General features: G+C 36.4%; 1 protein-coding gene across 2 annotated transcripts in view; it reads left to right on the forward strand.

Annotated features, from left to right (window-relative positions):
* The window catches only part of ROBO2 (roundabout guidance receptor 2), a 422,548-nt gene that overhangs the window by 368,659 nt on the left and 27,100 nt on the right, over positions 1-26,789 (forward strand). For both annotated transcript variants that reach the window (XM_053456882.1, XM_053456883.1), the window contains exons 10-19: positions 5,086-5,291; positions 6,520-6,601; positions 6,687-6,852; positions 7,572-7,738; positions 9,502-9,623; positions 13,375-13,606; positions 20,026-20,150; positions 20,889-21,060; positions 24,339-24,521; positions 25,754-25,780. In XM_053456882.1, coding sequence (XP_053312857.1) covers positions 5,086-5,291; positions 6,520-6,601; positions 6,687-6,852; positions 7,572-7,738; positions 9,502-9,623; positions 13,375-13,606; positions 20,026-20,150; positions 20,889-21,060; positions 24,339-24,521; positions 25,754-25,780 — 1,482 coding nt within the window. The remainder of the gene's footprint in view (positions 1-5,085; positions 5,292-6,519; positions 6,602-6,686; positions 6,853-7,571; positions 7,739-9,501; positions 9,624-13,374; positions 13,607-20,025; positions 20,151-20,888; positions 21,061-24,338; positions 24,522-25,753; positions 25,781-26,789) is intronic.

The raw sequence follows: 26,789 nt of genomic DNA on the forward strand, positions 1-26,789 counted from the left end.
AAATGATTTGGTTTGCATGCTAATTCCGTTTTATACGCCATGAGATACATACGGTAGGTACCTGCAAACCCAATGGTGCAGAAGGCACTTAAATACTTAGAGGCCCACAAGGTAGCTCTATGATTCTGCCTCTTCTGTTAATGACTAATGCAGTTGTTTATTACCAGGCATTAGACACACAAGAGGGTCATCGATGTATTACTGGCTTATTTTTAGCAAGTGCTGACTTTGCGTTCACTTGTTATATCATTCACTGCTTATACTCAAGTGCCATGACATGCTTGGGGAAGGAGATATCTACACAAATAAAGGGATCCCAGTCATGTGTGCTAATGTTTGTCCTACGCAATGTCGAAATCCCTTTATTACACAACACACACACCTTTCAGCCTGCAGATACCTGACCCACGTACCATGCCATGGCATTTCGTGTACAGCTTGACATCACGGGATATTCTCCATAATATCTATGTGACGTCACTGGACATTTTACTCACATACGTGAATTACCCCATTCGGATATTGTGGGCCCAGAGCTGCCAGCAGTAGAATATGGACATTGGCCGGGACAGCTCATATGCCCAGTTGATGGTATTGTCCCACCAAATTTGGGGCAGTTGGCAGCTATGATTAGGTGATGTTAGTGTGAAACATGTAAGTTGATTGCTGATCCCTTGTGTACATTCAACAGTGAATTGTGTATTTCAGGGGTGTCCAACCTGCGGCCCTCCAGCTGCTGCAGGACTACATCTCCCATAATGCTCTTTCAGCTAAGGGGCTGGCTGAGGAGTATGGGAGATGTAGTCCTGCAGCAGCTGGAGGGCCGCAGGTTGGACACCCCTGGTGTATTCGGTGCAGGTTGCACATCTGGTATTTTTATGCCCGGCAAAGTGCAAGTTACCAAATTTCTAACAAATTTCCTTTAACAAATTCAGATTAAACACAGCAAGCTTTATGCATAAAATGAAATATTGCTTTGGGATTTCATTCTCAAGCCGCCAGCATTAAGAGCATTAAGTATTTTTGATAGATCAACGCATTGATATCATTATTGGATCCATCCCCTTTACTACAGGTGTGTATTTTTACTGCATTCCCTCGATGAACGAATTAAAAGAATTTTGAAGGTAATTTCTAGGTCTAGGTAGAAGCGCTAATTGCTTCTTTGTTTGGCCGATCGTCTATTTCCCCCCTGACAAAGTGATGCATTTTTACGCAATTGAAATTACCGCGCAGATTAAAAAGGTCTCCTCAATTAATGGAGAGGCGATATTTTTCAATATATCTGCCGGTGGCGTAGAGGTGACTCGGGGCAGTCGCTGTGATTGGAATAAATAGCAGAGATAAACATTGCCTGGTAGAACATTGAACCGTTAATGGTCGCACCTGCTGGCGTGCTGAAAATTTACTGCATGGAACAGAAGGGAGCGAGCGAGGTTCAAGGATAGTCGAGATGAGAAATTCTTAGCATTGAGAGGAAAAGACCGCAGCGTGTTTGTAACAGAATGAAAATGATTTTGTGACGGCGCAGTGTATGTCCGCGTGATATTCATATTACGACGCCGGAGAACATATGTATAATATTCATTTATTCTTTCTTTTTTTTTTTTTCATTTTTCACGACTCGAATATACTGTCCCCAGTAATTGCCTGCAGTGAGATTTGCATAAATATCCATATAATGTTCATTATCATCATTAAGTTGAATGCAATGGCCGTTTGTTTAGGTGCCACCAAGATAATGGGGTTTAACCTCTCGATGCTCTCACGTCCTGGGGAAGAATGAGTATTACAAATTCCTTTATAGTTATATCGCCATGATTTCATGCATTAGAAACGCAACAGGACTGTCCCATTATAATGTATAGATGAAACCTCTTTCATGCGCCTCTCGACATTCCTAATACCTAAAGATGGACACTTATGTTGTAGGGGGTGTGGTTAAGGGTGTGGCTAGGGGTGTGGCTAGGGGGCGGCTTTATCAATACTTTTTTTATGTGATCCTAGAAAAGCTAATTGTGAAGCAGAGGCATTTAGAAAGAGAGGATCGGAGTTTCGTTTGCAAATCTATTTCCCATTCAGCGTTTCTATTCACACTACTGGGGCTTTTAATGGTGCAGAACCCTGTGATATACTCATACCCAGCAAACAGTCCGAGCTTCTAGAAAAGAGGGGCATCAGGGGAGGAAAACGGGCATATAACTCTTACAGAGGGACACTAGGGTGTCATACTTCATACGTCCTATTTATTTATACGGTGTAATCAAACATATCCTCATCTTTTTTGTTTCGTTGAGTCCAAGTTGTTATTTGATGCGCTACTTTGTTTCTTTGAAGGAATGATGAGGTTAGAATTGTCCCACAGCCTTCCAGTGTTTCTGATACAATCATGCTGTATGGCTACAAGGCCCCTCATCTCATTCTGTGATCTGGCGTGTTAACCTGTCACCAAGACTGGCGTGCCAATGGCGTGGATGAGCCAGTCCTTGAAAACCCATGCGCAGACACTCAGCACTCCCAGCTAACAAATGATTATTATTATTATTTATTGTTTTATATTGTGCCATCAAATTCCATAGCGCTGTGGGTAGACAGGACAAATGTCGATGGGCAGTAAATAGGGTCTGCAGAAGGTTTATTTCACCGACCCCCCCCCCCAAAAAAAAAACAGACATTCTTGGCCTTTCTGACTAACCCTTCATTCCCCAAACTTTATTCACTATTTATTAAACTGCTTTTTATATGAAATCAATGTTTTGTGACCTTATTTCTTTTAGTTATATTTCAACTATATTTAAGTTTTGAAACCACATCACATGTTTAATTAGTAAAAGAAAATTACCTATGATTGAGCAGAATATGCGTATATGTTTCTAAACATACTTCCACCGATTGCAAGGTTAATCGAGGGAGATGCACATGTGTATTATGTTGCAAATGTATCTATTTTAAAGGGATATGGAACCCAAAGTGTACCTATTTGCTCCTAAATTAACACAGATTTATTGAAGATCATTTGGAATCAGAGGTGTAATTATTGACCAGTTAATGTCCTTTAGATGCAATATTTTGATTAGGAACCCCATACCCTTCCGATGCACCCATGACATCATTGCATAAAAGCTACTTTATTTTATATTATAGGACATTAGTGCAAGAGTTCAACATTGATTTAAGCTGCTGTTTTGCTGATGCAGGGAATTCAGAAACTAATTGATATAATTCTGTCCCTTTATCTGTGTGACCACTTCCCCATGATGTACATATATATATATAACTATATATATATATATATATATATATATAGTTGTGATTCCAGGGTTAATGACAATATGTTAAAGGAACCATTTAGTGCAGAATCCTCCCATGCATTTGCGCTGGAGAAATTTAACTACCATATGCATTAAAGAATAGAAATACTATAGAAGTACCTATAGTACAAGAAGTACCCTGGAACAATATGTTTCTCCTTGGGCATGCAAGGTTAGCTTAGACATATTTGTTTTCCAATATACATCCTTTACCTGCCATTATTGTCATCTATCTGATATTTTGGGTTATTTTCCCTGCTCAAACACCACACTGAGCCAATTCTGCATGGCAGTGCTAATGAAGTCAGTTGCAACATAGACATCCATTAGTCAGAGTGTACGAGTAGGTGATTAAGACTGAGCCATTCTATTGTTTACCATAGACAGTACGATAAGGAGTCAGGGTCTCTGTCTGTATAGATCACACAGCTAGGACACACACCGATGGCTAGTAGGCAGCCGTCTAGAAACATTATTATTCTAGCAAAAAGTTTGCATGTGATAAAGCTACAGAATGTCAGCCAAACAACCTGAAGGTTGGTCTAATAAGGATTTACTGGTCGTAGTTATGATGACAGAGCGGGGATTCACACCTCACTGGAATTTCTAAGTGTTCATTTAACCTTTCGGCCTCAGTGTCATGGAAACCTGTCCTAATCCTTCACCCATAACACCCTTGAAACGAAGAATCCTTTCTCGTTAAAATACTTTTAATCTGTTATTGATCCAACTCATTTGATGGCTTATAGGATACCCATTTAGGCTGTTAAAATGAATTGGATGTTTTATCCAGAAATATGCAAATATCAAGATATAAAACCCATAAACCTAATAGCCTGATTGATTCCTCTAAATGATGTCGGCACGAAACTTACATTAAACTCTGTGGAGTATATCATAAAGAAGAAAAGATAATTGAGGTTAACTTTTTTCCCTTTGAAATTTTGCCTTTTCAGCATTTGGCAGATTCATCAAATATCAATGATGTCAATGACAGAAATCAGAGATTTCCTTTGGTTGATTGTGTTTTTTTTTGTCTCCCCCAAAATTTCAAGGGAAATAACATTCTGTCATTATTTCAAATACACTCAATCTGAAACAAATGTTGCTTTTGTTTAAAAAAAATACCCACAATATATATATATTTATTTTTTTTTTAAATAACCCTTTAACAGATTTCTTCTTACCTTTATTATTTATTATCTTTACCAATAATCCTTATTTATAAATGCATTAAATACACATTTTTTCAGATGAAATAGACAAAATAGAATACTTTGTCATACAAATGTACTTAATTAAAATCATCTCCATAATGATTTGATATTACTGAGTTTTGTTTGTCAAATAAATGGTAACAGTAACTTTATCAGTACTGTTTACCTATAAATCCCCTTTTATAGGGGTATTCATCAATTGTGGCCTAGGCCAGCTAGTCTTAGGGGAGCAGGTCCAGGGGGCAGCGGTGCCTCTGTAGTAAAATGTGGGGGCAGATCACCGTCCTGGGCCATCGGGCCACCTGATGTAACTTCCACTGCTGAATGGGTCAGTTACATGGCATAAAGGATGGATAAAATAGGATGCAGTCACTTGTGCACCTTTAAGACACTGAGCGTCATAATCGATGGTGGCTGGGGCAGGCTTAGGGCAGACGTCCAACGGTAAATATGTCACCGAGTATACTAGAATTGGACCTGCAACTTGAAATTATAATATATATGATAATTATAATATTCACACGATATACATCTAATCATTCTTCTGTTTGTTGCAGTTTTAACAGACAGACCTCCGCCTATAATCCTACAAGGACCAGCCAATCAGACCCTGGCGGTGGATGGGACGGCACTCCTCAAGTGTAAAGCTACTGGAGAGCCGATGCCAGTTATCAGCTGGCTAAAAGAAGGATTTAATTTCATGGGAAGGGATACAAGACTGTCTATACTAGATCAAGGGACTCTACAAATCAAAGGTCTAAAGGTACGTATCTATCCGTCTATCCAGCCTAAATCTATCTTTTTACTTTTGTTTTTAAATTCTGCATATATCTGTTTACCTTGACTGCTTATTACCATTTAATATATTCTTCTGCCTTGTATGTAGTAATTTGTGCTGTGAGGAACCAATCAATAAATTAGATATAAATACATAAGAGAAAGGTGTTAACACTTTTTTTGGCTTTGCTTGTTATTCTTTTCAATGGACAACTACAGAAATATATTGCGCATGTAAACTAAGAGGTTAAAAAATTAATTGTCTCCTGTTTTTTTCTCGTGGCCTTTAATTATTAACTTTCCTTTGAACAAAAACAGAATTTATTTTTTTAAAAAAGTCAGCATTTCTTAAGTAAACAATTTAGCCTCCCACTCTATGGCGAAGGCAGGCGCTGACCACAAAGGTTAATGCATTTTTATTGTACTGTTGGATTAAATAGTCTGCTTGAATGGGTAAGATCCCCAGGAGCTGCTGGAAAAGCAGTAGGTGGAGGTGGAAACTCAGTGATCCCAAGCCATCTCTCAAAACGCAAATAGGCTTCTACACGGAATATTTTCATGTACCGGCTCAAGTGACGAACAAGATCACAATAGTATACAGGGATTATAAAGTTTGCACTTGAACTGTCCTGTTTACGGAGCATTGCAACCACACTGTGATTTAGCCAAAAATATGATTTGTATTCCTTCTACGGCAGATGTCTCAAATGATAGATATTTGATGATTGATTTTACCATACAGAATAAACCCTAATAGGAATTATTTAAGAGGTTAATAATACATGAATGTAAAAGAATACGAGTGAATTAATAACTCTTTTTCTGATTAATTTAGAAAGTTTTTAAAACACTACTGTGCTCCCTTACATAGATATTTTTTTTTGCCTTTCGCCACAATTTTTTTTAACTTTTCCAGTAGATGCCTAATTGTGCTGATGCCTAGTGTGCCCAGAAAGAAAATTATATCCTATGAAGACTTTAAGAAGAAATCACTATTTCAGTTAAAATGTGTACCTGCGAGTGGTCTTACTTGTAGAAAGGAGTCTGGTTCATTCTTAAAAGCTTCCACGGCATGTGGAAAATGGCCTTCACTATAGGCGTCCTCTTTGCCAAGATCTACCCTGACATAACTTCATTTCAGTCTTTTTTTTAATAATGGTATCAGAATCATTATTAAATGGACTTTTTAATTAGACCTTTGTGTTTTCATGTAGACTACAGACACTGGAACGTATACTTGCGTGGCAACAAGTTCAAGTGGAGAGACAACATGGAGTTCACTTTTGGAAGTAACAGGTAAACAATTGTAAAATATTTTACAGAAAATTCTATATCAATATGGCCGACCCCATTAGTAATGGTTTCCTTTTATCAATAACAGAATCTGGTGGAGCGGTTGTCAGCAAGAATTATGATCTAAATGACCTACCAGGACCACCATCAAAGCCTCAGGTTACCGATGTAACAAAAAATAGTGTTACTCTGTCATGGCAGCCAGGAACGCCGGGGCTCCTGCCCGCAACTTCCTATATAATCGAGGCGTTTAGGTAAGACATATGTTTCATGGGAGTTATTCTTGTGATTTATGTTACTGAGCAATATTTGTGTTTATACAGTAATAAGAAGGCTGTAGCCTCTACCTAACATGTTTTGAACAAGTTTTCATCTTTACAAAGGTGTTGGTTACATTACACAGCCAGCGGGTCACTAAAATGTCCCAATGTCAACCCACCAAGGGTGGTCTGTAAATGGTCCCTGTTGTCCTCTCTTTCCAAGTTCTGGATACATGCTCTGTCTTTTGTCTTCCCTCACCAGATATAGTTTTCTTCTTTTAATATTCAGATGGAGATAAATCTTAAATCAGACAATATTTCAATATGTTTAACATTAGAACAGTCACCTTTCAGAGGCATTAAAGAAGACTTCACGAAATAAAACAGATGTTCTTTTAGAAAGGGTGTTACAATAGCAACAAGTTCCTATCGTCAATGAATTCCTCATGAGATAAAACTACATTTCTTAAGGTTAAAATGCCACTAATATAGGACAAATCACCCCAACTCTAGCCCTTGACATCCAGATTGTTTAATTTTGACTATACATGCCATCAAATAAATAGTAATATTAGCCTATTAAATAATACATTTGAAAACAAACATATTTTTCAATCCCAATATGTCCCTTTGACCATGAAATTCCAAAATCTGTTGTGCGTGAATGTTTTTCCATTAAATAATTAAAACTGTTTGCGTTTCATTTCTTGCAGTCAGTCTGTTAGCAATAGTTGGCAAACTGTAGCGAATCATGTAAAGACCACGCTACATACTGTGAAAGGACTTCGGCCAAACACAATATATCTCTTTATGGTGAGGGCTATCAACGCCGAAGGCCTAAGCGATCCAAGTCCAATGTCAGATCCAGTCAGGACACAAGGTAACTTTGCTTTGTTAAAGTGCATGGCTCCTTTGCTGAAATAACAAAATGCGAGTAATAATCTGTGGTTTTTGTTGATAAATATTGTCAAAAATGTCTGGAAAAGAAAAAGTAATATTAGCAGTTATATCTTTATTAAATGTTGCAACTATTCACTATGTGGATTGTGAAGCAATAAGTGGCCAGATGTTGGTTATCTTTAGAAATGGATAGTCTACAAGATGGTAGGTAATGATTGAGCCAGGATATGAAGGGACTATTTAGAGAAAAGGGAAGATCAAGTAGACAAGGAGATGACTGTGCCTCTGGGGGTAGTAGGTACCTGGTAAAAGCAGATCTGGACAGCAGTGTCTTCGTCAGGTAACTTTTAGGGGGATAAATTATGTTTTTCTTAATTGGTGAGTAACACTGGTGGAAAAAGATTGGAGGAAGGAATGGGTATGGCAAGGAATTCCATGAGATAGTAGGAGGAACAGTCATGGAGATCATTGATAGTAGATAAGAGTATTTTATTGTGTGGTTGGTCCACAACACATAAATGTTAAGTGTTTGCTTACTTACCACTCAATTGGCATGGCAAGCTGCCTAGATTGTATCTACAAACTGACATTCAGGCTCTACTCTTCCCAACTAGTTGGCAAATCCAAAGCCACCTTAAACTGAATTTTTATAACTTTTTCTTGAGTTACAGTCAGTAATTACTAAAGAATAATAAAAGCAGACTTAATTCTTCCAGAGTTAGCGTCCCCTTTAATGCTACCGTTCATTGATTATTCAATTAATTAAAATAGAATAATCACCTGAAGCAGGCAACTTTTAAGTACCTAAACTAATTTTCTCAGAAAATTCTTGTTTGTCATTTACAATATTACCCATCATTATTTATTAGGGCGCTTAATCAAGGTGCCAGTTGTCTGATAACACAGACAAGAGCCAGGTCACGATTGAGCAATTTTGGTAATTAAAAGTGTTTGAGCATATAAGAGATCCTTCACTAGTACAAGTAGCTCCTGAACTGAATGCAGGTGTACCGGGTTCTGTTTTTGTGCAAATTACACTTTGAACATGAATAATTGTTGAATGAAAAGACTTTTACTATAGAACATTAAAATGCTTAAGTCGTCTTCCGCAGTTACAAGTTTCTGAGGATTTTTGCAATTAGTATTTTTTATGTATTCTTGTAAAATGACTTCCATGTGTTATGTCAATAATCAGTCTTTTTATGTTGCAAAACTTAAGTACATCCATTTTTCTACACTACGTTGGGTCCAGTCTGTCCAAAAAATGCTTTTTTTTTTTTTTTACATATTTTAAATGTCTTCCAAGAAAAGCAATGTCTTCATAAAGACTACTTTGCTACAGCGTTTAGTACTAGACTTCTTACACCACGTCAAATCCTGCACCTGCCTCTTACCCAACACTTCACCTTCATCAGCCTCAGAACTTAAAGTATATACAGAAAATACAAGTTCTAAGATGGTCTTTAAAAATGAGCAATATTTCAAAGTTTGGGTCGGGTTTAGTGAATACGAGCCACTATACTTATTTATAGAATACCAGCATAGATGGCAGCGTTGTTGCACAAGTAAAGGTAAAAAACTAACATTAACATTAAAATTGCCATTCATTTACACTCACTCACATTCAACAGCACTGGCAACAACTCTCAACAACTCTTTAAACTTGGACCCTGTACTAGATTAATTAAATTAGTGCAAAGTGCAAAGTTCTTAAGTTTGGTGTTAAATCTTTTGTTTCGCCAGATATAAGCCCACCTGTGCAAGGAGTAGACCATCGGCAGGTTCAGAAGGAGCTGGGAGATGTTATTGTTCGCTTGCACAGCCCTGTTGTGTTAACACCAACTACCATTCAGGTCACCTGGACGGTAAGGCAAACTAACAGCTAATTATAATATTATTTTCACTATGTTTAAATAAATAGGAATTGGATGGGAAAAAAATGTTACTCCATTAGATTATCTGATATTGCTAGTTTATTCATGGACTACTTTTGAAAAAAATAGATATTTTCTGTAAAATTACCATTATCTTGATAAGCATACTTAAAAAAAATAATAAAAAATGTTTGTACTGTAGCCTTTTGAAAAATGACCTAGGTTGTTTTTTTTTTTCCTTTAATTTTGGCTGAAATAGGAGCATGCGTAAAAAAACAACAACAACAAAAAATCAATCAGATATAACAATAAGTAATAGTTTTCCTTATTGACCATTTTTACTTCCTGCGCCCATTTACATTTTTTTAGTCTGATTCACATTATAAAAGGGTAACATCAAAATACAGTTCTAGTACGTACATGAAGCCAATGGGACTGACAGAGTTAAGTTATAGATCCATAAAAAAAAAAAATACTACCTACTTATAAGGACCTGATCATTCAGGATTTTCTCCAGTAAGGACTTTCGTATGCTAAAAATACCAGGGGCAATTAAAACAGTGTCTTCCAGACAAGAGTGAGCAGAAGATATATCGTTAAAGCAAAATCTCTGAATATATTACTCCATTTGTGGTATGGATTCCTTACACAAAAATACCCACGGCTGTAGAATTTTCACACTTTTTTTATGATGAGCATTATCATAAAAAATATAGTATTTCAAGCTAAAGAAGTCGTTACAAAAGCATTTACAAAGACATCTGTGGCTGCAGACCTAAAACTAATTCTCTCTCGTAGAAGTCTATTGCCCTGGTATTGTTAAGCATTTGATACGGTACCTAAATCCAAAAAGCAGAGAGGTGCAGTAAGTGGAGAGCAGGCATCTTCAGGTCTGAGGTCAAACCCAGACAAACAACCGTTAATACAGCGACACAAAACACATTTGGCAGACAACATGTTCCGTGTCGTCTATCCACGTTAGTCTAGAACACATTTATCAGAATGACTGATTAGAAAACCAATAGATGGGACATAGAATCAGGTCATGGCGGAAAGAGTCCACTCCAACTGTAGAATTGCAAATAAAACAAATAAAAACATTGTTACCCCAAAAATACAAAAATAAAAGCATTCTTGGGCATTCTTGGTAAAGTAAGTTAGATTAGGCATATTGAAAAAAAAAATATTTGTCCATAAAACATTTAATTAAACAAGCATGAATATGAACAATTTCCCCTGATTTATAGAGTCCCTGAGAAACATCTGTTTAATGTTCCTCCTACAAACACAGCTTGTTTCTATCGGTATTACAAGGCCATTTTTATGAGTTATATCTATATCTGAGCATCAATCTGCGAGCATTCAGAAATGTGGGTGTTACAAAAAAAGAACTCTGTTGAAAGTTAATCTTATGTTGTTTTCCTACACCGACTGATCTACCATCGGGGTGGAACACCTTGGGCCATATTTATCAATTCAGAATCGAGAGCATTTCTGAAACAAAGTGCTCATTATAGAGCAAGCACTATGGCAACCAATGTGTTTTTTGTCTGCAGGTTCTAGATGTTCCAAACTTAGCATTTAGAACCACAGCACTTCCTTAACGCACATACACTGCTGTTTAATATGATGATGCTAAATAATAATAGTAATAATAATAATAATAGTTATTATTAATGCATACGTGGCTATAAAATACATGATATATTGATTTTTTTATTTTAAAAATATGCTTTCAAAATGTAAAACATTAGGTAATATTAGATATTAGGTATTAGGTAATATTAGGTAACTATTAGGTAATATGGAAATTCCATCATGCTGACTACATATGCATAACCATAACTGAATAAGTAATTTTAATGATTTTATCCAAGCAAGATTTAAAACACTGTGTTGTTAGTTTTTTAGCCGTGCTATGTCAAGTCATTTTAAGTAGGACAGCTATATAGATGTAATGACATTTATCTCATGGGTATTCCTTGTTTTGTTTATTTCAAAATCCAGTTTAAAATGCTAAGTCAACAGATGACAATGATTTGCAATGAATTGCTTCCTAAGGCTTAAAAATGATTGACTTTGTACCTTAAAAAAAAACTTAGAAGTGTGACTGTAAGTGTAATTCCGCATTTTCCTCATCACGTTTCTTGTTAAAGATGATTCTTCTCTGGCAGGTGAGCTCTGGTCTCAAGTAGGCTTGGATGTGAACAAAAAGAACCTCACATGCACATATCATCCTCCGAGCTACCTTTTGTGGCAATGATTCCAAAGCTCTAATGAGTCTCAAGTGGCTTGTTATTTTCAAACAGAAAGCCTTATACCGCCTTTAACTCTTCATTATCCATGTGTAGGGATGACTTCCTTTTAAATCCTAAAAAGCAGAAATACTTCAAAATTCTTCCGCTTCTCCGGCCTTTGTTCATCTAACAAAATGTGAATGCTTTGTTATTTAGGACCGACGTCATAATCCTGTTTCGTGATCAACATATTTAAAGTTACTAAGAAAAATGTCAGTTAACAATTAACAACAGAAATGGATGGATGGATGGATAGATAGATAGATAGATAGGTGGATAGATAGATAGATAGATAGATAGATAGATAGATAGATAGATAGATAGATAGATAGATAGATAGATAGAAAGGTGGATAGATGGATGGATGGGTGGATAGATGGGTGGATGGATATGTGGATGGATAGATGGATGGATAGATAGATAGATGGGTGGGTGGATGGGTGGATAGATGGGTGGATGGATAGGTGGATAGATGGGTGGATGGATGGGTGGATAGATGGGTGGATGGATGGGTGGATAGATGGGTGGATGGATGGGTGGATAGATGGGTGGATGGATAGGTGGATAGATGGGTGGATGGATGGGTGGATAGATGGGTGGATGGATGGGTGGATAGATGGGTGGATGGATAGATGGGTGGATGGATGGGTGGATAGATGGGTGGATGGATAGGTGGATAGATGGGTGGATGGATAGGTGGATAGATGGGTGGATGGATGGATGGGTGGATGGATGGATGGGTGGATGGATGGGTGGATAGATGAATGACTGCCTTTTCCATAAACATGTAGGCTGTTGACTGCTTTGCTATATACTAGTCATTTAGTCATTTGCTTTTCATAGCTACGTTCGATAGTAAAAGCTATATAAACTACTTTTGTTTATTCAAAAATCTCGTATGTTGTAAAAAAAAAAATCTCTAACAGATGGCTTTTTAAAATATTGCCTTTTACTTAAATTGTAACTCACCGCAAAATTCAGTTCGGAATGAATTTAGTCAAGTATCTACACCTCACAAAATTGAAAACAGACGCTTTATTTATAAAAATAAAAGTTTATATTAAACGTTCATACCCGGTGCGCCCAGTTTGAAGAGTATATAAAAAAAACGACTTCTTCAGTTTTGTTTTCTCGTACTTTATTTCTTGTACCATCTAAAAATGTCTTTAATACTTATAATATGGAATATGTTAGTATATAAAACAGCATACCATCACACATCCTTTAAGTACTATTAATAGAATTAATAGAATTTAAAACACATTACTGGGGGTTTAGTCGCAATATACGGCAATTTATTGCTTACAGCAAAGCACTCTATTTTTATTTCTTCCAGTCAAGATGTATTTATATTGAAGAAGAATCTCCTTTTCACTTTAACTTCAATTTTTCACTATAATTAATAAGGTTCGTCCTAATGATGCTTAACGTAATTTACTTTTCAGGTTGACCGTCAGTCTCAGTTCATCCAAGGATACAGGGTAATGTACCGACAAACATCAGGTCCGCAAACTCCATCTGTATGGCAGAACTTAGAAGTCAAAGTGCCGGCTGAGCGCACAGCTGTAATAGCCAACCTGAAAAAAGGAGTTGCTTATGAGATTAAGGTCCGACCTTATTTCAATGAATTCCAAGGGATGGACAGTGAGCCGAAGTCGGCACGGACTACAGAAGAAGGTCAGTAAAGCTTTGGACCAGAGGTGTCCATCTTGGTTTCCAAGCATTGCAGGGCTTCCAGAGTTTTAATCAAAATGTTAGCAGCATCACAAAGCTATAGTGTATCTCCATCCTAAGGACCAGATGTTCTGTATCCCATTTATATAATGAGTTTTGCATCCGTCTCATGGGTACTACCCGCTATATAGAATTCAATGATTAAAACAAAATTAAGAACATATATTACTGTCAATGGCATATTCATATTTTGTACAACTTGGGTATATGCTACAATTATTTTGGCACGTTCTGATGAAATTCCATGAAGGAGTTACTAGTGTCTCCTTTATCAAGTTGACCTTTTCTTCTCTTTATTCCCATTTTTTTCAATTCCCTGGTAAACTTCACTTGAAAAAAGTTAAGGAAAATATGTAGCTTTAGCTTTTCTATGAAGTGCTCAAGAACTGGCATTTATAGCCTCGCGATACAGCTAGTCTAGCTGCAATTTCATACATTAAAGGGTACAGCATGTGTTGCGAAACCTGCAATATTGGCCAAGCTGTATATATTTTTTTGGCCTCAAGTTATGTGAAAATCCCACGTCTTGATCTGTAATTCGGATTATTGTAACCTTTAGCTACCCTACCTTATGCCATTGCCAACTGGAGTCAGTGATAAATAATTCTGTCAACTGTCAAATGTCATCATAACTCGTAGAAAAATGAAATCTCTCAGTTTTCAGAATTTGACGATTTTGTATTTATAGCAAAAAAATATGTACTTTTCCTATCTTTTATAGTTATATTTGGTCCTGATTAAAATATGTGTTTTGGAATTTTAAATTCTTTATTTAAAAAGTCACCAAAGTGAGTTGCCGAGAATGCTCCCTCTAAGGTGATCTTTTCAGGAGGTCACCAGCATGAGCGTCTGCAAGATTTATTTTTTCAAGAGGGGCAAAATATCCTCCCCACCTCCCCCCCCCTCTCCCACCCCAATTACTTCTTACCCCTCCCCAATGCCTACATTTGTCAGCTCAGTAGAGGGGTTTCCTGGTGGGAGGCAAACGTTACCCCTTAATAGGAAACAAATATATGACTATGATAGTAGTAGCAGCTAACAGAGCAGCATGTACCCGCGCATACATCTGGATGTCACCTCTTACTTTACACTGCCAATGTGAAAAAAAGGTTACATGTTTAACAAAGTGGCACGGGTGCATCATAAAAGTATGTGTTTTTCAAGCAGAAATGATGATAATATGAGCTAATCAAAAATAGGACACCTTTTTGCAACAATTAATTGTGCCAGCCAAGACCATCCTGCAGGAGAAGCTCATTGAGGATGGGTCTTCATAATATAACATGGGGTCAAGAAGCTGAAGCCACAACTCTTCTGCAATCTCACCTGCCAGCTCTCCTCTTAGTAAATAGACCCCCTGGATACAAGAAAACACATAAAACATATAAAATTTCCGTCCAGTCTCATTTCAGAATGTTCTCCTTGTCAGTGGTGGCTTTATCCCTAAGAAATAAGTTGTGAGGCCATCCCAAAGCTTCTTTGCTTATATTCCCCAAAATAAATATTTATCTTCTATGTCGATCTTATATAAATGTTTGTGGGAAACCCCCATAAAACGTTATTCATGGCTTCCACGACTGTATCTAAATAGTCACATCAATTCCAATGTACCTAGCTACTAGGCACCTAGTTAAAATTTATGATTGGGAAAAAAAAATGCCATTGGGACATTTCCCCTGGCTCTCGGAACTATATTAATCAGGATCCTTATAGAATGGTCAGCAACTACCGTAGCCTGTTAAATGTATTATTACCTGTAATAGGACGATAAACATAATTGCACTTCACACATCATTAAAATGAAGCCTCATCAGGCATAGGATAATCCACCTATTCACATTTAACTCCCTAAATTTGAAGACCCATTTGTATACAATGCTCCAGCTGTCACGAGCTACAATTCATTTTGTATAGTAAGGACATTTAGCAGCAAAAGACAACATTAGCCTAATTAATTTAATTAATTTATAAAGAAACAATATAATTAGGAAATAAATGCTTAGGCTAGCAGGAATAAATTGCTGCCAATCTGCTGCTGTGCTATTGGACTCGGCAACCATTGGCAATAAAAGTCTAAACAAGGCTATTAGGAAGACTCCCACAAATCCTCTTTTATAACCTCAAAGGATTGACATGATTTTGGATCTAGATTTCTCCTTTTCCCTACGGTACTTTGTGTGCGCACAACAGCTCCCATCATGCTCAGCCATGTATGAGAATGCCTACTGAAGTCTTTGAGTCAAGCACAAGGTAAGGTAACGCTACAAATGTGGCAGACTAACATTTCCATCATCGTTTGCCGGCAAGTGGCCTGGCTGAGCATAATAGGAGCCAGTGTTAGTTACAGAAGGTGAAAATCGACCATTATTAGTTAATCAACAAACATAATAAAAAATGTATATTTATCCCCAAATTAACAACGGTACAAAAACAATACCCATTCTAGCCACTAAGTGAATTTACTTAATTCAGGTTATAACTAATACAGGTGGGATAAATGCGTGAAGCGATTGTTATACATTACCTAGATCAGTTCAGACTTATATTTGTTTTTAGTATATTTTTAATGCTTTTTGGTAAAACAGTATATAGATGTGCTGTATCAAGCAGTGTTTATACCGTGCCAAAACACACTAGCAGATAATAGCTCACCAGGAGCTGTCGACGTTTCTATCCGGTCAAATAAAAAAAAGCAATCGCAAACCCCCCCCTCAAAATGGCCTCAAATTAAAAAAAACAAGTACGATATGAACACATCAGAGATAGCTGACACATTCCAAAGAGAGGCCGCCATCTTTGGATTATTTTTTATATTAGAATGCTACTTCAAAGGCCACCATCCAAAAATTAATTTCTCCAGAGTTAGACTTTTTATCTGGAGCAGACATTTGTCACCATATACTTGGCATTCATCTCCCACCTCTTTGGCCTTGTGAACGTAACGAATGGCATTCACTTTCCCCGCGTAGGAGAAAGATGAGCAGCAATTTGGGTCCTTCAACATCTGTGGAAGGAAGCTCAGTGCTGGAATAATTGACCTGTCAGCTATCGGGCCTGGTGTCTCCACAAACCGCCAACAAGGGAAATGAGAAAAGGTTTTAAAAAATGGCCTTTTCCAATGGGACCTATTTAATAACTGCTGCATCCCCGAGACAAGTGGTTTAATGTATATTTCCTGTTGAGCTCGCGAAAAGATTTAAAACCCCCAGAGAGGGCTTTTTCGTGGCATATTTTCTAAATATCTTCTGTGACATTTTTAAGCTGTTGTATAAATAATAGATAAATTAATATGAGGGTCCAAAAGAAACTGAGTTCAGATGAGGTCTGTGCTGGTTTATTTTTTCCAGGTTACCTTGGCCTTTCATCTGCTTGTTTTTTGTTTTTTTTGACCAGTCGATAGTCTGTTTTATTTCATCTGCTACAAGATTTATGTTTACGGTTGTCAGACATGCATTTTATTTATCACACCTACGATATACATCAAAGAATTCTGCCATCGGGAACATATGTATTTATTTTTGACAAACATCCAATTTATATGAGGATTGTAACCAACGGTAACGAACATTTATTCCTGCATAAGAGTGAGAACACCATGTGGAACAAATTAGCATGCCTCCCAAGTCCCTCCAAGCCCAGCTGTCCTGGGTAGCTGCCCCACAGTCCCCCCTTTATAGACAGATGGGATCATGGGTCAGTTTCTCTGATCTGCCCTGACTGAGCTGTAAATATGAATGGAGGTCTGTATTGTTGTAAACACAGACCTCCATCATGGCTACTTCACCACGCTCTGCAGTTGAGCGCCACAAGGTGGCCTGTCGGGCATGGTGGGCAGATGGTCATTCCTCCAGCCCCAGTCCAGGCGAATGTCGTTAGTAGTTCCTCTCGCTGTTTGTATATATGTCTCAGATTTAATAAGGATTTATTTTTGTGGAAATTTTTTCTAAAGCAGCACTCAAAAAGCTGGCCCTTTCCACCCTTTCAGTACTTTCGTATCTCTGTTATAATACAGCGGTCAAAAAGAAAATTCCAATTGTTTTTTTTTTCTTTTTTTTTTAGTTCTCAAATAAAAAATTTGTATAACGTTATTAAATCTTTCACAGCACACACAAAGTCTGACACCTGTTGATCCACAGCTTGATAAAATTGGCCTTTTTTTCTATAACATTTTTCGCTGGTTTCTTGGCAAAAAAAAGTGACATGATAAATATTCTGCTGTTCTCACCCTTTTGATGTCTTTCCCTTTGGCTAAGCTTCCGTGTTGGAAGATTGTGGCAGAATATCTCACACATTAACGAGTGCTACAATTTTGGGTCTATATATATATATATATATATATAGCCAAGTATATACTCCAGGCATCTGTCCTTTTTTGCTTCTTATAGAAATTGCGCAGGTGTGTAATTAAATGTCTGGTAATCACTTCAGTCTTTCAGAATATGAGTACTTGAAGTGGAATTATAAAGCTGATGAAAGAGGAAAATTGAGCAAGTGCATAGAAAATGTTGATAAAAAACATTTATTTGAGGAAATCCATAGGTCAATGCTAGAGCTTAGATATGATGAATAAAATGTTTTATCCCCTTGCACACGGATCCCATCCACACACTCCGTATTGAAACAGGAGATGTATACATTAGAACAGCTGCTTGTGTTACAGAACCGCAATTTAGAACTTACATGAGGTCACATACCAGAGAGAAGAAAGGAAGAAATGTGAGCTTTACCTGTTTGTTTATATATTTATATGAAAGAGAGAGAGAAATAGATAAATACATATATATATGATATCTGGAGTCTCCAGGTATGCCATCACCAGAATCAAGGACTCTGTAAGGGTGATGGGTATCTAACACAACAGATCAATAGATCACATAGTTCTTGTGTCCCCAGATCATTCAGTAATTAGCTTCTTTTTAGAAATAAGTCATTTATGAGAAAGGAAAAATTTAACTATCCAGATGCGCAATTTTGCCAAATAAGCAGCATATTCATAGGATTTGTTTTCCTCTATTATTAAGTCAAGGTGGGGTTTGGGGGTAATAACTTTAGTCTTGAGGAGTAATTTTTTAGAATCTGCACTTATTTCTGTCATTTGGTCTGCTCCATCAGAATAGCAGGTACCACTGACTGCGGGATTATACCCCTGTGTATCAATGGAACACGGAGACCAACTAGTTCCAGGCCGAGACCAACTAGTTCCATGCCTTGACAACATGTGAAAATCACCATGCGAGATTTGATAATAGCCCAGCTATGGGTGTCAGTGTTAATGTAGATGACTTTCATAACATCGTGACTAGTTGTGGGATTACTACAAGACATTGTATTATAGAACAACTTCCTAAACTAATGTCACAATTATAGGAAGCTTAGCCAGTGTCTACATCCTCTGTGTAATGTTTTTAGCGCTGCTCTTTTGGATTTCTTTGTTTTATTGGATCAATGTTGCCGTGGGAGCACGCAAAAATACTAAGGATTCGTGGAAAAAAAATCAATACGTATTTTTGTCATCACTTTACATGTTGTGTGAATTGGATATTGATTAGATTTACCGAACTTGATTAGGTACTGGCTTTGGCTATTTAACATGATAATGCAGGCAAAGCAGAAAACATTTTCCTACTACACTGATGCATTTTCTGTGAGAAAAGAGGTCCCTGCTTAAAACCTTACAAAAATGATCTATCTGTCTGTCTGTCTAGCTTGTCTCTCTGTCTGTTTATCTATATGTTATCTATCGTTCTATCTAGTATTTGTAAAATAAAAAATATTAATATTGTAACTTACAGAATATACATGTATACTCAAATGAGCGACTGTTGTCTTATTAATATCTACATCATTTTTGTTATTATATTTGCTTAACAGAGTGTTAAAAATAATATGTACACACATATCTGTAAATGTATAATATACCTATACCGAGCTCAACACAATTCTCTCAACTTTCAATTGCCCTTAGTGATCTACAATTGAAACATAAAAAAATGAAAAAATAATTCCTTCTGACTCTATACCAGCAGTCTGATTTCTCTCTGGATCAAAGGGGTCCATCAATTGGATCCTGTGTCTGTAAACAACAAAAGGGCAAATCCAAATAAAAATGCATACACTGTAATAAGCACGGGTGTTTATTTTGCTGAAGAACAAATATGAAATGTTACCTCTTTATTAAACAGATGTTAACACAACGGCTAATATTTCAAAATCAGTACCTTGCCATGTTTGCATATTTAGGTCTGCAGGGAACATACACTCGGTGTTCTGCCTGTCTAGATATACATTAGGCGGGTAAAATGAAGCTTCGGCTGGAGGATTAATGTTTCTTTCCTTTTTTTCTCCTTGTTTACCTGCTATAGCCCCAAGTGCTCCACCACAGTCTGTTACGGTTCTGACGGTGGGGAGCAGTAATAGCACAAGTATTAGCGTCTCTTGGGATCCTCCTCCTCCCGATCACCAGAATGGAATAATTCAGGATTATAAGGTAATTCTTTTTCATCATGTTGCATGGAAAGCAATACACATCTCGCAAATTAACCCCAGCAGTAATGAACCTAATACCAACTATTTATTTTAAATGATTGGCTATGCATTTTTAATTTAATGTATACTATTTGCAAAATGAAATAAATAAAATCAGTATATTTAAGGATCTTATCATGACTACCGCTCAAACAAAGGTTCTGAAACTACACGTTGATTACGAATATATTTATTTGGTGGGATCAATACTGCATCAAGATTTATTAACCACCATGCAGATATTAACCTCGCCTTCACCTCTGTCAATACTTACAGTTTCCATAAATTAATCTTGATACTACTGGCATGGCTATTTTGCTAATATATTAGATTTAAAGCAGATTAGCATATCGTTAACTTCTCCGAATCACTAGTAAGCAGTAAATACTGTTTAGAATACAAATAGATATCGCAAGCGACATGTACATAGTATATACTGTAATTGCTCTTGGGGTAATTTGATGTCTCAAAGGTTATGTGGGAAAAAAGTATTGACCTATCGGTTAACATAGTTGGGAAATAGTAAAATTATTACAAACAAAAATATCCTAAAATAGTTAAGATAAGAATAATAACTTCTAAGCAACATATTATAAGGTATTTTAATATCCGATGGATTCTGTCATAAATGATCTCATGGAATCCCTTTCAATTCGTTTCGATCATATTGTGTTTATTTTTTTATTATTGTTCACATCAGATCTGGTGCCTCGGTAACGAGACCCGATTTCACATCAACAAGACTGTAGATTCGGCAATTCGTTCCGTGGTGATTGGCGGACTGTATCCTGGTATTCAGTACCGCGTCGAAGTTGCCGCAAGCACTAGCGCGGGTGTCGGAGTAAAAAGTGATCCTCAGCACATACTTATAGGTGAGTGTTCCTGCTTAGGTGTTTGTAGTTGAAAGTCATTGACCATTGTAACGATGTGTAGGCTTGTAATGCTAACAGACGTGTGACATAAATATATTTTATGTGATTTATGCACATGTAATTCTGTTGGATACATAGGGTTAGACAAATGGGCTTTAGAAAACGCAGCACTTGAGGATAGTAGAAGGAGCGTGCTGAGTTTTCTGTATCCATAACTAAATCAATGCATTTTGATTAGGTGAATTGCAATTCATTAATGTTTACTTTGGTCACACTGTGGTCCTGGAGCACTTGAAATGCCCCCAGGGCACCATATTTTTTGATGATATATATTCTTTTTCCAGTCCCTATGTCTTAGCAGGGTGTCCGTAAATCACACTGAAACATGGGAACAGTTAACAAACAAACAGAAAGGAAGGAAATCCATGGGAAAATAAAATAACGTTGAACAGGAAAAAAAATGATGAATAATAAAATGTATTAAAAAAAATTGTATAAATAGAGAGCCCATGATTATACTGATTTGCAATTAACAGCTGTGTATACGAATGATCGAAGACATATTCTACCCCGAATATGTATTTTTGTTCTCTGTCTGAACAATATACTAAATAATAATGAAGAATCCCATTAAAACCCACATATCAGTGTTGTTGCTACATGCTGTTGGAAAAAACAGATTCTTAAATATATTAAACAATATAATCTCTCTTTTTTCTTTTATGGTGCTAATCACAGCAGACCCACTGATGGGGGGAGGGTGAGGGAATGGTTCCACAAAAACCAGCACCAAAGAGAATTCAAATATTGAACATAAAAGACCAGTGGCCCTTAGAAGCTGCCTTTTTTACATATTATGCTCAAGATGGCAACTAATTGTTATTTTTAATGATCCCAGTTCTCTGCCTCAATAATCATTTATGGCACCTTATTTCATATCATTAGTACTCTTCTACATAGAAAGTAATTAAAAAAATTAGATTTTTTTTTAGCCTTTTATTCATTAATTGTGCTGGGCTTTGCAGTAGGAGGAATAGTTCCTAGGGGTCACATTGCATACAGAAAGCTTTTTTTGTTTACTCTTTTTATTTAAATGAAGTCCTCCTGAACTCATTCTATTATTTTGTAGAAAAATATTGCAACTACTGTTTTCAAAAATATTATAAACAACCAAGATTTGTGCCTTTAGGATCGGTAGTTAATCTGCAGTGCATACATTGTTCAAGCAAATAAAAGGAATTATAATTTAAAGTCAAAAGAAGTGAAACACATTTTTTTTACTGCATGTGGAGAGTAGAAAAATTATCTTAAAATAAAAAAGTCTGAAGCTTTCTATACAGTACTTGCAGTTCCAGATGTATCCACTAGGTGGATAGACCAATAGCCATAATAACCAAGCCACATTGCTCGGTGGGCTGCTTTATTGCCGAACGTTACCAGCCCTCCCCGTCTACCAACACTCCCAAGAATCAGGACAACCAGCAGTTGTCAGGACTACCCTATAAAACCCAGGACTACTATTATATCATGCATTGCTTTGGGCTGTTTGAAAACATATTCAATTATTATTTTTTTGGTTGTTGGTCCTTATTATGATGGAATCTTCCACAATTATTGTGAGTAATTCCAAATGAATAATTAATATTAATACTACTTCTGTAGTCGGGTCATTTTTCTATTACTGGTCTACTTAATGAACTGTACCATCTGGTTTACATAAATTGATACTTTATTGAGAATGATCTGCCATGACCTGCTTTCACTTCTTTTCTACATATTTCATTTTACAATAAAATTGGATTTCATCTAGTGTTCTAAAACACAACCCCAATTATTTAGGTTTTCGTACCCACTAAAGCAACTGATTTAAACAGGGCATTAACACTGGGAAACTTTCACGGTAATAATAACCGAAGTCAGTTCTGATGTGTCTAATTAATTCTTGCTTCAACAAATTAGTTTTATTCCTCATTAGTCTCCAGTAGGAAGAACGGATTATATATGATTATATCTTTGTCTCCAGAAACAATGGAGCGTTACGGGTCATCCACTTCCATTGCCTTTGTTCTAATTAGTTGAACTGACAGCATTGTTTCAGTAACACCTGCTGTAGAAGGGTTTGTAATACAAGCGTACCTGTGGCATGCCACATCTGAGTACATGTACCACAAGCATTTATTAACTTCTCATCGAGTCAAAGTAAAAAAATACATCATCATTCCTTTTTTTAAAAATAAACCGGCATTAATCATATTTTTAAATATATCTGTAGAACTTTCTACCTATTGTGCAGTCGACCTTTGTAAGACCTTTAATATCCATTTATTACTGAACCGCTGAAGACGTCCTCTTTGGTGTCCACCATTGGTTGTAGTTTTGGCCAATCACTGTCAGAGAAGCTATCCAGCTGCCATATATGGGAAGAGCTTTCCGTGTATGTGTGTGAGTGGTCCCTCTAGACCCCTGGAGCTTTTGCATTGCTGTACAAACTTCCACATTTCTTTTAAATATTAAAGTTAAATTTAATTTACATTTCAGCAATTAAATTTGATTGCTGAAATGTCCCTTTCAAGGAGCAACCAGTCGGGAGCTGGAATTCAGCTGTACGTTGGTATACGTCACCTTTAAAACTTTCATAATTTGTGTCAAAATAAGAACTTTTTGATTCTGTTGATTAGCATAAAGCTTACAAAGTCACGTTAACAAAATATTCATAGTCTTATCATTATTAGCTTATCTCTAAAGCCGTCATGTCTTAGCTTTTGATGCAGAGTGTTCCTCAATATCCAGAAATATAAGTGTTACCATGTACTTCTAAATAGACAAAAGCCGATAAGGGTCAGTGGGTCTTCAAAAGAAGAATGACAATAAATTAAAGATGATCGTAGAACCCTTATTTAAACGTTTCCGATCTAGAACTGTACATTGTATTTCTATGACGAATTCTATATAGACCTTCTGCTACTTCTTCTGAGCTTAGTTTCCTTAAAATAATCATCCACGTAAATGCTAGTGCGCAGGCACATTATTAACTATGTAATCTTATTTATTTATGTCTGTATATTGAATAATTAAAAAAAATATTTAATACAGAAATATTTAATAAAATTGTATGAATAATTGTTTAAATGTTATGTTTTATTATACAGAATAAAATGCAATTAAAAGTGTTTTAAAGAGTCACATTTAATTTATGGGTAAGACACAAATCATGACCTCGTACTGTAATTCGTGTTTTGTTTTTAACCACAAGTAATTATTTAAAAATTGTATCACAGGAAATCGCAATGAGGTTGTAATCACCGAAAACAACAACAGCATAACAGAGCAAATCACCGACGTTGTTAAACAACCGGCCTTCATAGCAGGAATTGGAGGTGCCTGCTGGGTAATTCTAATGGGATTTAGCATTTGGCTTTATTGGCGCAGAAAGAAGAGAAAGGGACTGAGTAATTATGCCGGTAAGATGTCAAATCAGACCTGTCCTCATTCATTAATCATAACATTTTTGCTTGTTGTAGTATTGGATATAAGGTGCATAGATAGTGGTAGCACAAAAATAAATTAAAAAATCATATTTATGACAGCATAGAGATTTCGGTGTGCAGAACAATCCATACTAGAACAGTTTAAATATCCTTTGGGTTTCTCAGTATGGTTATATTTTCATAACCTTCAAGTCTCTTTATCCTTTCCACTGAGATCGGGTACAGATGTTAATCAATGTCGTAACGAAGCCTTTGTTGGCTCCACTTAGGATTGTAGGTTACAACACAAAGATATGCTTCTTCAGGACCACAGGAGTTGATAGATCTTTGCAGTGAAGAAGATCAAATGGATAAGATTTTAGATCAAACCAAAGAAACTTCAAAGCTTGATCCAACTCACTATGTTGAGGCATCCCTTCTCACATTGAACAAGCTTTGAGAGACATTCAGTCCCTACCCTTTGAGTGCCTGATAGTGGCGCAAAGCGCACAAATGTTAAAGACAATAGGGAACATATTGAGAAATGACTAAAGAGAGAGAACATGGAAAATGAGGGTCTCAGAAGGTTATTTTGTTTTTGGAATGAATAATTACCAAGAGGAATATGGGATTTGACAGTTTATTCATTATGGTTCATTGATCTCATTTCATCGGTTCTGTCTGTCACTCACATGTAATGGCTGTCCCTCAAATATTAAGCAATATATATATATATATATATATATATATATATATATATATATATATATATATGTATTTATTTTATTCCTTTTAACATATAACTATTTTGAACTCTACAAATAATGTATATTGTATGTGCGTACAGGTATAGAGACACACTCAGCTGCCATTGTCTTATCCATCGTGTAATGGCATATTTTTGTTATTTTTCATACTCTTTTTATCATACATTTTATATATAGTCCTACTTATAATATCACAATTTAAAATACATCTGCATACACAGTACTTTCAGCATTGATGCTATAGGTTTTGATATTTTCACCATATTGTCATTATTATAGCACATCTATAATGTATCATCCGCTGCTGATTGGCTACTGCTTCAAACCAGAGTCATTTTCCCCATATTAATATTCATGGCATCCATCATGGATTGTTGTGACGTGGTCTGTTCATTGTGTCCTGCAGTTAGCTGCAGAGTCTGTAACTCAAACTGTTTCTTTTGCTTTCTTGTTTTGCAGTCCAGTCCTTCACCTTTACCCCAGCAGGTACTGTCCATTAGTCTGTGTTTACTGATTCACCAACATGTCATTGAACCATTAGCTCTCAGAATTAAATATAGTTTGTCACATCACTTCTTGTTTATAAGCATGCGTGTGTATACTGTTTGATTGGGACCAGAACTACAGCCCTTTTAAACTGGAAGAAAAGACCTCTGAGGTCCTGAAAGCATATGCAACCTTCCACATTTTTATCCATGTTGACCCAATAAAGGGCATCAGCTACTCTTCTTCTCTTGGACTAATAAGTCTATATCCATTTTCTTTTTAGGAAATCCTTTTAAGAATTTTCTTATTAAGAATCAACCACAGCATGGTTGTAGGCTAACAACTGGTGGGTCTGAATAAACAAACCTAAAGTATCAGCTTCTTCATAAGAACCTTTCAGGAATGATTAAAGCTTCTTAAAGAGTGCTTGAGTGGTCACGTTACACCCTTAAGGCTAAATAAGATCCATAAAATTATATTTCTTTCTGAGAGAAGTATGTCATCCAGCCTGGTTGAAAAGACGACTTAAGCTTAGCGTGTAGGGAAGTAAATCCTATGAAGCCATTATTTCACCAGTTACGTGTTAGATACATTTTACACATCATTTACAGAACATAGAATCTTCCAAGCTAAACTGTATCCCAAACGGGCGAAAATGTCCTTTTTTATATTTTTACGTCCTTTACTTAGATTCCCCCGATACAACCATGCACCACAAAGTTTCACTGGGCACAAAGAACGGGAGCTGGCACAAATCAGGTATTCAAACGTAATATAATTCATAACATCAAAAACCTTTTCTTATAGAAAACTTTGGACATTTTCATTAACCTAACGCCCAAGACTTAACTACTTTTAAAAATGATTTAGGCATTCTCCAAAAAAAAATTGTTTGGAACATGCATTTGCAAAGTTGATATACTTCCTATCCTGTATATGTATCAATCATCTTGTATTGGATGTGTATGGTTTCAATGAATTTGTAATGGTAGATCTTTAAATGTTATCA

The sequence above is a fragment of the Spea bombifrons genome, chromosome 2, assembly GCF_027358695.1.
Source record: "Spea bombifrons isolate aSpeBom1 chromosome 2, aSpeBom1.2.pri, whole genome shotgun sequence".
Classification (NCBI taxonomy): domain Eukaryota; kingdom Metazoa; phylum Chordata; class Amphibia; order Anura; family Pelobatidae; genus Spea; species Spea bombifrons.